Source organism: Piliocolobus tephrosceles, chromosome 4, assembly GCF_002776525.5.
Source record: "Piliocolobus tephrosceles isolate RC106 chromosome 4, ASM277652v3, whole genome shotgun sequence".
Lineage (NCBI taxonomy): Eukaryota > Metazoa > Chordata > Mammalia > Primates > Cercopithecidae > Piliocolobus > Piliocolobus tephrosceles.
The window spans coordinates 16,298,338-16,314,314 of record NC_045437.1 but is presented as its reverse complement, the minus strand read 5'-3'; the positions used below and the strand labels follow the sequence as shown (position 1 = coordinate 16,314,314).

Here is a 15,977-nt window from a genome sequence, read left to right as displayed (position 1 = left end):
GGTTGATTTCAGCCTTGGTTTTATGGACTCCCGTGTCTCTAGTTAGTAAAATATGCCTTAATTCAGCTATAATTATAAATTTATCACATATTCATTTATTCATTCATGAATTATAAATTTACACCATTAAATCAATAAAGAAAACACACAGAAACTTGCAGTGATTAGTTTAACTATTGGTGTCTATTAGACCAGGAAGTGTCCCATTTTGTTTTTTGTTTTTTGTTTTGTTTTGTTTTGTTTGTTTTTTATGAAATGGAGTCTGCTCTGTAGCCCAGGCTGGAGTGCAGTGGCGCAATCTCAGCTCACTGCAAGCTCCGCCTCCCTGATTCACGCCATTCCCCTGCCTCAGCCTCCCGAGTAGCTGGGACTACAGGCGCTGCCACCACGCCCGGCTAATTTTTTTGTATTTTTAGTAGAGACGGGGTTTCACCATGTTAGCTAGGATGGTCTCGATCTCCTGACCTCGTGATCCGCCCGCCTCGGACTCCCAAAGTGCTGGGATTACAGGCATGAGCCACCGTACCCGGCGAAAGTGTCCTGTTTTTAGGAGGCTGTGTAAGAGAGAAAGTTTAGGGAAAAACCGTCGCCTGAAAGCTTTCAGCACCTGTGTTGGATCTGATGGGAAACTGTAACAAAGACACATTTTTAACATCTAAGGAAGGAAAGTAGCAAAAAAGTTTAAAAACTGTACTACTTTTTGAAATGTAAATACTAGATGGCCACCTGTCGCTTAGATAGAAATGAATTGGGACAAAGGGAGCCCATACAAGGTAGTATCAGCCTAGAAACTTGGAATTTGAAATATTCGATCTTCAAACTTACTTTAACTATTCTGTGTGAGGAATCGCTATTTACAACATTGTTAGCTGTTTTATTTTTAGGTGAGTTTTCACACCTGTAAAAATGATGGGTGTTTAAAAAACACCATAGCATGCTGTCAAAGCAGTTTCTTAGTTTAATGCGATTTAATGCAATATGTTTAAATAAAAGCCCTGTATTGATGTTAAGTAGAGGCAGTTTGTCGAGGTGAAAAGATTGCAGGCCTGGAGGCCAGCGAGGTGGCGTCTCACCAGCTGCCTCTGTGCATGAAGCAGTTTTGTGAGGGGCAGAGACCTTCCTGTCTCAACCCCATGTTTCCCTTTACAAGCCGAGGAGCTGGGGCTGTTCGCTCGCTTCACTCGCTTTTACCTTTGACATCTGCGACATATGAATGGAACCAAAGCTTTTCTCCAAAGAGCTCAAAGCACAGTTAGAGAACTTCAAAGAGTGAGCATTAAAGAGAACCCGAGAACAAAAATGAAAAAGGTTGGGGCAAAGCAAGAAGCGACCAGGGAAAGTCTAATGTTGCCGCTTGTGGGGAGGCAGGTGCTCAGAAGTCTTCCCCGACTGTCTTGGCGACAGTGAAGCCACTAACCCTGCCAGCTTCGTAGCCCATAATACCTTCCATGCAAGGAAGATGAAAAGATTATTGAAGGCTGGGTGTGGTGGCTCACATCTTTAATCCTAGCACTTCGGGAGGCCGAGGCAGATGGATCACCTGAAGTCAGGAGTTTCAAGACCAGCCTGGCCAATGTGGTGAAATCCCATCTCTACTACAAAATCTAAAAATTAGCCAGGCGTGATGGCAGGCGCCTGGAATCCCAGCTACTCAGAAGGCTGAAACGGGAGAATCGCTGGAACCCGGGAGGCAGAGGTTGCAGCGAGCTGAGATCGCACCACTGCACTCCAGCCTGGGTGAAAAAGCGAAACTCTGTCTGAAAAAAAAAAATTATGGGAAGCTTTTCACTTTTACCTTGTTAATAGTAGCAATGGATTTTACAGAACTTTTTGATAATAACTAACATCAACATATAGGATATCCCGGGTACCATGCTTTCTGCCTTTTACATACATGTTCCCCTTTCATTCTCACCCTGGCATTAGGGGATAAATTCAAAACTTACTTCCATTTTCCAGATGAAAATAGTGAGGCTAAGAGAGAGATGAAACATCTTGCCCAACCAACACAGCTAGGAAGAAGGAGAGACAGGATTTGAACCATTGCCTGCCTCACCCTGTAATTAGTGTTCCCCAGGGCACTTTTCCATCCGTTAACTGCTTCAATCTTTGCAACACTGCAAGATGAGCAAAACAAATATCTCACTTTTGCAGGTGAGGAGACCGAGGCTACAGAGGCTTACATGGCATTCCAGAAAGCACAGGGCTCCTAAGTGGGATTCCACCCTTTGTCACTGTCATGCCAGTCCCCTTCTCTGCCAGACTCTGATCTCTGACACGGCCACGTGTATTCAGTGCCTAAAGCTCTTTGGCAGGGGTTGGTTTGAAATCTTTGGAAGCTGTCTTAGTTCTTCCAGGCCTAGGGTGTATTACTTTAAATTATCATTGGGAAAGGGCACCATTAATTACAGTAATCTTGCACCTAATAATGGGTGTATGTGCCTCACTGTCGTCCTGCTCTTGCCTCACACAGATTTGACTTTATCTACGATCTTTTTGAACATGTTTCAAGCCGCAACAACCAGGATACCTTGAAATGTGGAAGCAAACATCGGCGGCCTACAGTCAGCTCACAGTTCAAGGTTCGTTTTCACTGCTGGCTTAGAGACTCCATCGTCACTGTGCTTTTAAGAATTGAAAAGAGGATTTGGGTGTATGTGAGGTCTATGAGAATATTTAATTTTGTTTCCTTTTGTATCATGCTTTTAAACCAGATAGTGCTTTAGAAATAAAATAGAGTTTTGGCTCACGCCTGTAATCTCAGCACCTTGGGAGGCCGAGGTGGGCAGATCACCTGAGCTCAGGGGTTCAAAACCAGCTGGGGCAACATGGTGAAATCCTGTCTCTACAAAAAATACAAAAATTATGTGGCGCGGTGGCGCATGCCTGTGGTCCCAGCTACTCAGGAGGCTGAGGTGGGAGGATTGCCTGAGCCTGGGAGATCAAGGGTGCAGCGAACTGTGATTGCACCACTGCACTCCAGCCTGGGTGACAGAGTAAGACCTAGACTCTGTCTCAAAAAAAAAGAAAAAGGAAATAAAATAGACTTTTTCTCTGAGTCAGATAAAAACATGTAGATCCTTTTTTAAAAAATAAATAACTACTTCTTCTAAGCTTTGAAATAGGTGCCTTCTTTTTTTTTTTTTTTTTTGAGACGGAGTCTCGCTCTGTCGCCCAGGCTGGAGTGCAGTGGCCGGATCTCAGCTCACTGCAAGCTCCGTCTCCCGGGTTCACGCCATTCTCCTGCCTCAGCCTCCCGAGTAGCTGGGACTACAGGCGCCCGCCATCTCGCCCGGCTAGTTTTTTGTATTTTAGTAGAGACGGGGTTTCACCGTGTTAGCCAGGATGGTCTCAATCTCCTGACCTCGTGATCCGCCCGTCTCGGCCTCCCAAAGTGCTGGGATTACAGGCTTGAGCCACCGCGCCCGGCCGAAATAGGTACCTTCTTAAGGCCATTTGGGACCGCTCTGATTTGTATTGAGAGGCTCATGTGGAAATGGGATATATTTCTTCTCATATCTGGATGTTTTTTTCCCCTGGTTAGATAAGATTAATGTCAGTTACCTTGTCCTAGGCTCTTAATCTTCCAGCAGAGGTGTTCATTTTTCTTTTTCTAGAAGGCTAGTTTTGCTAGGACTTCTGGGAAAGGTTTGTGTGTGTGTGTGTGTGTGTGTGTGTCAGGGTCTTGTTCTGTCACGCACACTGGAGTGCAGTAGTATAATTGCGCCTCACTGCAGCCTCAGACTCCCAGGCTCAAGTGATTCTTCCCACTCAGCGTCCTGAGTAGCTGGCACTACAGGTGTAAGCCACTACCCCTGACTTTTATTTTTTATTTTTTTGAGACAGTCTTGCTCGGTCACCCAGGCTGGAGTGCAGTGGGGCGATCTCGGCTAACTGCAAGCTCCGCCTCCCGGGTTCACGCCATTCTTCTGCCTCAGCCTCCTGAGTAGCTGGGACTACAGGCGCCCGCCACCATGCCTGGCTAATTTTTTGTATTTTTAGTAGAGATGGAGTTTCACCGTGTTAGTCAGGATGGTGTCCATCTCCTGATCTCATGATCCGCCTGCCTCGGCCTCCGAAAGTGCTGGGATTACAGGCATGAGCCACTGCACCCGGCCCTTTTTTTCTTTTTTCTTTTTAAGATGGAGTCTCATTCTGTCACCCAGGCTGGAATGCAATGGCACGATCTTGGCTCACTGCAAACTCTACCGCCCAGATTCAAGTGATTCTTCTGCCTCAGCCTCCCAAGCGGCTGGGACTAGAGGCGCACGCCACCATGACTGGCTAATTTTTTATACCTGGCTAATTTGTTAGATGTTTTACTTAGATGGGGTCTTACTATGCTGCCCAGGCTGATCTCGAAAATCTGGCCTCCAGCGATCCTTCTACCTCAGCCTCCCAAAGTGCTGAATTACAGACGTGAGCCACTGCACCCAGCCTGGGAAAGTTTTTAAAATGTTTGAGACTTTAAACTGGACTAGCAGTGAAGGAAATGGGAAAGGGTGGGTGAGTTTTCAAGGTGCAGGTGAAGGCAGGAGAGGAGCCCAGGCACAGAGCTGCAAGTCCTGTCTCTGGGGACTGTCAGCAGACAGTGGAATACCAGCTAGATGGGACACCTCGTGAGAATTTAAGTTGGTATCAGAATATGAAGGGCTGTGAACGTCAGGATGTTTTGTCCTGGGAGAAATTTAAAAGTTTTCTGGAAAAGTAAGTAATCCATGTAGTGTTTAGACAGTTCAGTTTTCTTCAACAAGATTACGAGAAGAAAAAAGAGACAGAGTTGGAGGGAAAGCCAATGGATTAAAAGAGACTTAAAAGATGCATCAACCAACTACAATGAATGGACCATATTTGCATTTTGATGCAAAAGAACAAACCTTTTAAAATGTATGGGCTGGGCACGGTGACACATGCCTGTAATCCCAGCACTTTAAGAGGCCTAGATGGAAAGATTACTTGAGCAGTTCGAGACCAGCCTGGGCAACATAGCAAGGCCTCATCTCTACAAAAAAATTAAGAAGTTGGTCGGGCATGGTGGCATGCCATTGTAGTCCTAGCTACTCCGGAGTCTGGGGTAGGAGGATCGCTTGAGTCTGGGAGGTGGAAGCTGCAGTGAGCTGTGATCGTGCTGCTGCACTGCAGCCTGGGTGACAGAGTGAGACCCTGTTTCAATTAAATAAATAACATTTTTAAAAATCATACAATTTGAAACAGTTGAGCATTTTAATATGAAATGTGAGACCATTGCACATTTTAATATTAGTTTAAGGAATTCATGTCACATCTCTTCAGGAGTGATGATACTGTGGTTACACAGGGCTTTAAAGTGTTTAGCCTTTAATCCTACATGCTGAAATGCTGCTGGATGAAATCACATCATGTCTGGGATTTGCTTTTCCACAGAGGTGGGTATAGTATGTGTGGATCAGGCGAAATGAGATTAGCCCTGAGCTGAAGCTGATAATGAGAACTCATTTGTATGCTTCTGTCTGCTTTGGTAAATGTTAAAAACTCTAAAAAAAAAAAGTTGGAAAAGAAAGTATTAAAGATTGATCTGGAGTCTGTAAGTCTGGTGATTTGAAGGTAAGAGTGAGAGACTGTGGCTCAGAGACCAGTGAAGTGCTGGCATAGACTGTCATTTCGATGGGACTAATGAATTGGGAAGAATAATGACAGTGGAAGAGTGGCTCTTTCTCAGTTTTTCTGTACTAAACATTGAAATATCCTAGGATGATTTTTGTTTGTTGACAGAATGGTTTATTAAAATTGCACCATTTCAAAGGAAGTGATAAATGAGTTTGGTGTGTTATCGAATAATTTCAATTAATACATTGACTCAATATCTTTTTTTTTTTTTTTTTGAGACGGAGTCTTGCTCTGCCGCCCAGGCTGGAGTGCAGTGGCCGGATCTCAGCTCACTGCAAGCTCCGCCTCCCGGGTTCACGCCATTCTCCTGCCTCAGCCTCCCGAGTAGCTGGGACTACAGGCGCCGCCACCTCGCCCGGCTAATTTTTTTGTATTTTTAGTAGAGACGGGGTTTCGCCGTGTTAGCCAGGATGGTCTCGATCTCCTGACCTCGTGATCCGCCCGTCTCGGCCTCCCAAAGTGCTGGGATTACAGGCTTGAGCCACCGCGCCCGGCCTGACTCAATATCTTTATATTAGAATGACAATTTAAAAATGAAAACCTGTAAGTTATTACTCCTATGATTTATATTGTGTTTTTTAAATTCTTGTTTCTAAGCGCCTAGAGTACTGAGACATTTAAAGAATGACATAATAAGAGACTAAATCAACATATACTTTTTCTTTCTAATAGGACTCACTGCATTCCTTAATGGCAACGCTAAGCTCCTCTAATCCTTTCTTTGTTCGCTGTATCAAGCCAAACATGCAGAAGGTAAGATTGATGTCAGTCCTAGGCTGGGATCTGTCTGGAGGGACACAGCCTCCTGGGGTGGTTACTCACAGATTTGGTTTCTCCAAAGTCCTTTCATTGTAAATGGTTGGAAATGGATATGACATTATTATAACTTGACATTAAATGAAAAAGTGCCCTTTGTCCCTTGGGCCTGTTGGTCTGCTTTTGAGTGATGTTATTAAGCTTTAGGGACATCTATTTTAAAAGGAAACATTGTGAAGCCTTTACTTTTTTTTTTTTTTTTTTAGCATTTGGTTTAATATTCTTGGGAAAAGTTCCAGAGTGTGATACACCTTTTTAGAGGAAGTATTTGATGTGTGGTGGCAGATTTTTTGGTTTAAGTTTTTATTTGTCTTTCTTTCCTTTTTTTGCTTTATTGTTATTTTAAACATGATGGAAAGGCTTTAAGTAGTAATGCTAGATTTTAAGTGCTTTAAATAGTTGATTATTACTAATTAGAAGATACTCTAAAGGTTGTCATAAGTATTAATGTCTTGTCTCTTTGATTTTAACTTTTTAATTTCATAATCCGATTAGAAAGAATGTGAGTTTAAAAAGGAAAAGCTAGCTAAACAAAGAAACTATAGTGTTACATACATGCAGTCGCCAAATCCACCGCTAATTAGGTAGCTTGTCTTAAAGTATTGTTAATACATTTAAATTACTTTGATTCAGCAAACAGCCTCTTAGGAATGCTTCTTACTTGAGAAAACACCTATAAAATTGTAATTTTAAGAACTCCTAATGTTAAAGAACTAGATGCCATCCTCATAAGGTTTAAGGTAAAAAGTCTGATCTGAACTGTTTCCCATGAGATTATATTCTGGTAACTTGACTGATGCTGGATCTTATTTTTTATATTGTCAACCAATTGCCTTGGCTTAATATTACATGAATTCCTGATTTATAGCTTAAAGATGTATGCTTATAAGAACCGCAGTAGCTCGGCACAGTGGCTCACACCTGTAATCCCAGCACTTTGGGAGGTCGAGGCGGGTGGATCACATGAGATCAGGAGTTGGAGACCAGCCTGGCCAACATGGTGAAACCCTATCTGTACTAAAAATACAAAAATTAGCTAGACATGGTGGCACACACCTGTAATCCCAGCTACTCAGGAGGCTGAGGCACAAGAATCACTTGAACCCAGAAGGTGGAGGTTGCAGTGAGCCAAGATCCGCTGCTGCACTCCAGCCTGGGAGACAGAGCCAGACTCTGTTTCAAAAAAAAGAGAAAAAAAAGAACCACAATGTTGAATTATCTGTCTTCTAGAGAGGCAAAATTGGACATCTCTTTAAGAGAAAGTAACCTGTTCATTTTGTTACCTTACTGGGAGGTATGATGGTGAGAATTTGGTGTTTGTGTGACCTGAAATGACAAAGTGGTTTTCTGTAGACGATCTGTGCTGACTTCACGTGGATGGTTCTGGTAGTTTAAAAAGTAACCTGTCTTTCCATTTTTCAAATGTATGTCAAAATATTTAAGGTTATCACAAAAAAAATTGCAATATAAACAAATGCATAGCTTTTTTGGGGATATAATGTAGGAAATTAATGTGAGAACATCTCTCTGTTTATAACACTATGTCATGTAGCTGGTTTATATTCCACTTGGTTTGCTTTGTACGCTCTGGTGGGCAGTATTTACCAGACAATAGAAGTGGGCTTTGGTTTTTGATGTAGACTCACAGGAGTTGCTCGGTTTCTGATGGTGTTCTCTCCCCTTTTTACAATAAGGATGATAGTGCCATATTTCATCTTTCAAACATGCAAGATTGTTTATCAATTTAAAGTCTTGACATCCTGGCTAACACGGTGAAACCCTGTCTCTACTAAAAAATACAAAAAACTAGCTGGGTGTAGTGGCAGGCGCCTGTAGTCCCAGCTACTCGGGAGGCTGAGGCAGGAGAATGGCATAAACCCGAGAGATAGAGCTTGCGGTGAGCTGAGATCCGGCCACTGCACTCCAGCCTGGGCGACAGAGCGAGACCCCGTCTCAAAAAAAAAAAAAAAAGTCTTGGGTGTTTGGCTGGGCGTGGTGGCTCACGCCTGTAATCCCAACACTTAGGGAGGCTGGGAGGTGGGTGGATGACTTGAGGTCAGAAGTTCGAGACCAACCTGGCCAATGTGGTGAAACCCTGTTTCTACTGAAAAGACAAAAGTTAGCCAGGCATGGTGGCATACGTCTGTAGTCCCAGCTGCTCGGGAGGCTGAGGCAGGAGAATTGCTTGAACCCAGGAGGCAGAGACTGCAGTGAGCTGAGATCGCGCCACTGCACTCCAGCCTGTGGGACAGAGCAAGACTCCGTTTCAAAAATAAAAATTAAAAAATAAAGTATTGGTTGCTGGGATGCATCTCACAGTTTCTGGTGAGCCATAGTCTAATTGGAAGCTTTTTTGCCATTCTTTGTGATGTGAAACAGTTTTGTAATCATAGGCATCTTAAATTCCCGCCCTGGCAGTGCTATAATAAAGATAGAAACTTTAATTTGAAATGCTCAGTCCCCAGTGTTTCTGTTTTCTCTCTTAGATGGCACAGAGTTAGTTTTTCCTTCGAATTGTACTAGCTTTTGAAATTAGGCCTGCTTGGAAGCAGTTCAGCCAGAATGTTGCAGAACCGACCTCATTTTTCCATGCTGTGGTTTGATAGTACCTAGTTGCTTTGGATTTTGCATTTAGAAAATGAACTAACTCAACCTCAGGTTTGCATTTGTATTGGCTCACTTTACATGTCCTGAAATATGGCAGACACTAATTAATAACGCCCCAGTGATAGGCTATAGAAACCTTTCAGAGAATGTCTTGGTGCCCTTTTAAAGGCACTCAGAAGGCTGGGGGCGGTGGCTCACGCCTGTAATCCCAGCACTTTGGGAGGCCAAGGCGAGTAGAATTGGAGACCAGCCTGGCCGACATGGTGAAACCTCGTCTCTACTCAAAAACAAAAATTAGCCAGGTTTGGTGGCACATGCCTGTAATCCTAGCTACTCGGGAGGCTGAGGCAGGAGAATTGCCTGAACCTGGGAGGCGGAGGTTGCCGTGAGCCGAGATCGCGCCATTGCACTCCAGGCTGGACAACAAAGTGAGACTCCATCTCAAAAAAATGAAAAAAAATAAAAGGCACTCAGCAAGTGAAGACAGAGGCACAAGAGCTGCCTTGTCTGAGGCCTAAAATGTAGGTGTGATGGTAAATGGAGATGCTAATTTGATTATGGCAATATAGCTATGGCTCAATTAGCATTCATTTGGTTCCATTGGAAATATTGAACTGTCACTGCCTATTATGTTCTGTGACATTTATGCAAATGACCTTTATTTAGAGTTCCTTATACATTTTTTGTTTAATCCAAAGATAGATTCTTCTAGAAATTTCACAGGAAAAATCTTGCCTTCTTCCTCTCCAGAGATGGGGAAATGTGTATTTTCAGTGTGAAGGATGAGACAGTTTCTCCTCGCCTCATTTTCCTCTCCAGTCACAGTCTACCAAAGGACTTGGGAGGTCGTATTCAAATATGTGTGTATTTAGGTGTTTTGTGCATTATTCAGAAGCAGGGAGTATGGGTTTTAGCAAATATAGGAGTTTTTGTTTTGTTTTGTTTTGTTTGAGACAGAGTTTTGCTCGTTGCCCGGGCTGGAGTGCAGTGGCGCGATCTTGGCTCACTGCAACCTCCACCTCCCGGGTTCAAGCGATTCTCCTGCCTCAGCCTCCTGAGTAGCTTGGGATTACAGGCGTGCACTACTATGCCCGGCTAATTTTGTATTTTTAGTAGAGATGGGGTTTCTCTGTGTTGGTCAGGCTGGTCTCGAACAGGGAGGAGAGCCAGCCGGATGTGTTCCAAGAGGTGATCTTGGAACCTCAGGTGGTCTGCCTGCCTCAGCCTCCCAAAGTGCTGGGATTACAGGTGTGAGCCACTGAGCCTGGCCAGAAGTATTCTTTTATGTGTGTTATATCATAAAGACATAATAATGGCAGCTGTAAAGTCCATAACCTAAAGACCTATAGCGTTAGAGCAACAGAAAACACCTGTAGCTGCTTTTGTGCCTTTGAGTAGATTCAAGACTCCCACATTCGCCGGGCTAGTGGGAGCACACCCCCTTTACCCACAGTGGCTATTAGGACAGGCTGCCTCTCCTCCTTGCAAAGTGTTTGAACCCCAGAATGCGTATCTGGGGCTAAAGAATCTAGAAATCCTTTGTGAGCTTTTGTTTGGATTGTTAATTTTTTTTTTAATTTGGGTTTTCTATGTATTGTTTTGAAAAACAGGTGCAAAGAAGGAGTGTATAACTCAAATGCTGAACGCATATGTCAATTCAGCCGTCACAATATGTGGGCTTTTTTCTTTTTCTGTAAACAGCCTTTTACTAATCTTGGGTATTGTATAGAAGGCACTTTGCTAGCCTCACTGGTGCTCAGTGAGGAAGCAGCTAGAAAAGCCTGCCTCCTGAGAGACGCCAGTCTGCAGCGGGCCTTGGCATTGGGTGTAACCCTCCGCTGAGCTTAGAGTTTTCAGAGTTCACAAAGGGTAGACTTCTGCATTCTACGAGTTTTAGTTGGTAATGAGGACTTTCAGCTTTTTTGATTGTGATTTGTTTGGGCGGTAGCAGTGGCACCCAAAAGTGCTCCAGCCAACCACAGATTTCTGTAAGATAGAAAACCTGCTTTTCGTCATCAGAGTCTCCCCAAGGGTGTCCCTACCTGGTGTTTTAGCAAGTAAGTTCCAGGCAGAAAAGTCTCTCATTAACATTCTTCAGAAAAGCCCCGAGGAGGTTCAGGGCAGCATTAAAGAAGGGAACTGACTGATACATACCAGGAACACCTTCTGGGGTGTGAGAACCAGTTGCCCGCAGTTGCCTGCAGATTCAGCCTGGGCTGCCTCTTGGAACACATCTAGCTGGCTCTCCTCCCTGTTCTGTCTTTAGGTTTGCTGTGTCCAGGACGCAGGTTCTAGGAGGGAAATGTCATGGGTCCCGGCAGCAGCGTCTTTAAATCTTTGACTTGACAGGACAATATTCTCAAAGATTCAGTCCAGCTTTCTCCAAAAAGGCAGGGGCCTAATCACCTAGTGTTTCTGGGACGGGGGTCTGGTGGAAGAAGGCCTGTAGCCCAAGCAGCCTCTTGGGATAAGGTTTATCTTTTTTTTTTTTTTTTTGTGATGGAGTCTCTGTCACCCAGAAAGAAGTGCAGTGGTACGATCTCAGCTCACTGCTACCTCCACCTCCCGGGTTCCAGCGATTCTCCTGCCTCAGCCTCCCGAGTAGCTAAGATTACAGGCATGTGACAGCATGCCCAGATGATTTTTGTATTTTTAGTAGAGATGGGTTTTCGCTATGTTGGCCAGGCTGGTCTTGAACTCCTGACCTCAAGTGATCCGCCCGCCTCAGCCTCCCAAAGTGCTGGGAGCCCCCACGTGCGGCATGGAGTAAGGTTTACTGAAGGGAAGAAAGGAGAGATGCCTGTGCTGGGGGAGGCTGAAGACCAGGCCCCAGAGGAGGGAAACCAACAGGGCTAGAGTTTCCATGCAGCCACATTTGCTGGAAAATGGAATATCAAGTGAGAGAAGGAAGCTGGAGACGTGGAGTGGAGTTAGGGAGGTCACGTGAGCCTTGTGAACTGTCGATCTTGCAGACTTATCTATCTGTACCCCAAGACACAAGGATGAAGATGAGGATGCGTAAACCATCTCACACAGGGGTCTTCTGTCAAGGACTTTGGGGGGATGTCAGCTCCTTTCACATAAATGAGTCCTGATGGCCCGTATTCCTCTCTTCCATGGGGCTCCTTCTTAGGTCAGACTCAGCCCCTCAGGTTGACAACATCCTAGACAGCTCATGACCACACCATGCCGTGAGAGCTCTGTGCAGACATTATGGAAGCTGGAGCGTTTTGTTTCCAGAGGTGTCATAATATGATGAATGAATTTAATGAATCTAGCACATTTCCTCCTGGGGATTTATATTTATGTAATCCAGGTGCTGCCTGCCATTTCTCCCTCCCTCCCTCTGTCCCTCCTTCTTTTTCTTTCCTTTCTTCCTTTCTTTATTCCCTTTCTTTATTTCAGACTTGACCAGGCACGATGGCTCACACCTGTAGTCCTAGCACTTTGGGAGCCAGGCAGATGACTTGAGTCCAGAAGTTATAGCCCAGCCTGGGCTACATGGCGAAACCCGTCTCTATAAAAAAAATAAATAAATAAAAATTGGCTGGGAGTGGTGGCTCACACCTGTAATCCCAGCACGTTGGGAGGCCGAGGCGGCGGATCACTTGAGGCCAGGAGTTCGAGACCAGCCTGGCCAACATGGTGGAACCCCGTCTCTACCAAAAATACAAAAATTTGTTGGGTGTGATAGTGTGCACCTGTGACCCCAGCTATTTGGGAGACTGAAGGCACAAGAGTTATTTGAACCTAGGAAGTATAGTTTGCAGTGAGCTGAGATCGCACCACTGCACTCCCTCCTAGGTGAGAGTGAGACTGTGTCTCAAAAAAAAAAAAAAAAAACCCAAAAAAGCAAAAAACAAAAAGTAGCCAGGGATAGTGTGCACCTGTAGCCCCAGCTACTTGGGAGGCTGAGGTGGGAGGATCATCTGAGCCTGAAATGAGGCTGAGGTCAAGGCTGCAGCGAGCCGAGATTGCACCAGTGCACTCCAACCTGTATGACCTGTTTCAAAGAAAAAAAGCAAAGACAAAATATTTCTTTAAAAAATTCTGATGATAATGTGACATATTTCTGGCCTTGAATTTTGGGTCCCATGTTATTCTTCCTATATCTTTTTCTCTTTTTTTTTTTCTTCCTGTATCTTTTTCTATCTTCTTTTATGTATCTTATTTCTCTTCAGCCTTACTAAACTTTTGACTTTGGTCTCTCTGCTCTAATGCTAGTTTGTGAATAACATGTTTCGTGAATATAGAAGACCTGAGCACGTGCAGCTCTGCAGGGCCTGTCTCAGCCTTTGCTTCCTGCTGCACACCTCGGGGTCCAGACTATGTGTAGGGCTCAGTAATGTGGCGTTGCTCGACATGGTACATTGTAGACATTGCTCGTGGTGTGTGTGTGCGCTCAACTGTGCGAAGGATAAAACCGTATGCGCCATCTTTAATCCTATTGCCACAGGTCTGTTTTAGTTGATTTAATTTATTTTATTTTTGGCATGCTTTTCTGTTCTGATCATCTTTGATTTGTGTAGTTGTAGGATACCCGGGCATTGCCAGTAGATCAGTATTGGGGTGGTGTCTTTAATGTGTATCAATCTTTCTATGCTGACATGTTCCTTCACCCTGTCTACCTCCCTCAGCTCACCCCCTCTAGACATAGCCCCCCTCAGGTTCAGGGCCCTCTGGAACAGCCAAGCACAGCATCACGGGCTCATTCACAAATACTTCTTGGTCTGGAGGCTGGTGCTTCATATACAAATATCCCCATCTCCAAATGGGGCTTTCCCCCACAGGCCTTTGTTATCTGCCACAATTGGGCAGGGAGTCTAGGTGTGAGGATCCACCACGTGACAAGGTTTAAACGGAAAGGTTAATTAAACAGTAGATTTTAACATTGAGATGGAACTTTCTGGAATTATAGACTATTCACTCAGTCCAAACATTATCTATTGCCGTATTTCACAGAATCTAAATTTCATGAGTATAAAATGCATCCTTGTTTCCTGTCACTATGGAGGCAAAGGCGCCACTGATCACAGCAGAGCACAATGATTTCTTACCACTTAGCTCTTGCTCGTGGCTCTGCAGAAAGTATGAGACGGAGGTCATTCATCCACCACAAATAGGCGCCCTGCCTTTCTGTTTCCAGGCCTTTTGCAGATAAAATAACTTTCTGTTTCAGTGGTAAATCTGTAGTGTGATATTTCAACTCCACTTAAAGGACAGCTGGACTTGATGTGAGGAGTGGCATTAGTGTCCATAATTTGCAAAGATAGTACAAAAAGTATGATGAAATTCACTCACAGGCCGGGCGCTGTGGCTCACGCCTGTAATCCCAGCACTTTGGGAGGCTGAGGCGGGCAGATCACGAGGTCAGGAGATCGAGACCATCCTGGCTAACACGGTGAAACCCCATCTCTACTAAAAATACAAAAATCTAGCCAGGCATAGTGGCGGGCGCCTGTAGTCCCAGGTACTCCGGAGGCTGAGGCAGGAGAATGGCGGGAACTCAGGAAGCGGAGCTTACAGTTAGCCGAGATCATGCCATTGTATTCCAGCCTGGGCGACTGAGCAAGACTCCATCTCAAAAAAAAAAAAAAAAAAAAAGAAAGAAATTGACTCATATCTGGGCACTGGTTGCAGCATGGTGGCTGCTTAGGTGATAGCGTCAGAGGCGTTTGAACCAGAGCAACTCCATCTTGAATAGGAGCTGGGTAAAATGAGGCTGAAACCTACTAGGCTGCATTCCCAGACACAGTCATTCTAAGTCACAGGATGAGATAGGAGGTCAGCACAAAATACAGGTCATAAAGACCTTGCTGATAAAGGTTGCAGTAAGAAGCCAGCCAAAACTGACCAAAACCAAGATGGCCACGAGAGTGACCTCTGATCCTCCTCACTGTGACGCGCCCATCAGCACCCTGACAGTTCACAAATGCCATGGCAGCCTCAGGAAGTTACCCTGTATCATCTAAAAAGGGGAGGCATGAATAATGCACCCCTTGTTTAGCATATCATTAAGAAATAAACATAAAAATGGGCAACCAGCAGCCCTGGGGCGGCTCTGTCTGTGGAGTAGCCATTCTTTTATTCCTTTACTTTCTTTCTTTCTTTTTTTTTTTTTTTAAGAGGGAGTTTTACTCTTGTTGCCCAGGCTGCAGTGCAGTGGCATGATCTTGGCTCACAGTAACCTCTGCCTCCCGGGTTCAAGCCATTCTCCTGCGTCAGCCTCCCAAGTAGCTGGGATTACAGGCATGTGCCACTAGAGACAGGGTTTCTCCATGTTGGTCAGGCTGGTCTTGAACTCTGGACCTCAGGTGTTCTGCCCACCTCGGCCTCCCAAAGTGCTGGGATTACAGGCATGAGCCACTGCACCCGGCCTATTCCTTTACTTTCTTAATAAACTTGCTTTCACTTTACCCTACAGACTCACCCTGAATTCTTTCTTGCATGAGATCCAAGAACCCTCTCTTGGGGTCTGGACCGGGACCCCTTTCCTATAACAACAGCATGCCTGAGACACATCCCAGTTTCAGGCATGTCCACATGGGAGCATGTTTGCATTAAAAATTGAGGAAATATGATCTAGTTCTCTCTCTTAAATGTTACATAAAGGGATCATCCTCCCTTTTCCTAAGGAACCCTCAGGAACAGAGAATTTAATCTTTCCTTACACTTGAAGGTAGCCAAGTGCTTTTTTAACTTTCTGATTTTAATTTTTTGATTTTTGAGAGTCCTTAGGCTGGAGCATAGTGACACCATCGTAACTCACAGAAGCCTTGAACTCCTGGGCTCAAGTAATCTCCTGCCTCAGCCTCCCAAGTAGCTGGGAGGACAGGCATAGGCCACCACTAGGCCTGGCTCATTTTTTAAAATTTTTCATAGAGATGGGATCTTACTGTGTTGCCCAG

The 15,977-nt window shown here is 44.7% G+C and overlaps 1 protein-coding gene across 1 annotated transcript in view; it reads left to right on the top strand.

Annotated features, from left to right (window-relative positions):
* The window catches only part of MYO10 (myosin X), a 276,760-nt gene that overhangs the window by 179,043 nt on the left and 81,740 nt on the right, over positions 1-15,977 (top strand). Inside the window, exons 17-18 of the mRNA XM_023218261.2 lie at positions 2,474-2,582; positions 6,319-6,399. Of these exons, the coding sequence (XP_023074029.1) occupies positions 2,474-2,582; positions 6,319-6,399 (190 nt within the window). The remainder of the gene's footprint in view (positions 1-2,473; positions 2,583-6,318; positions 6,400-15,977) is intronic.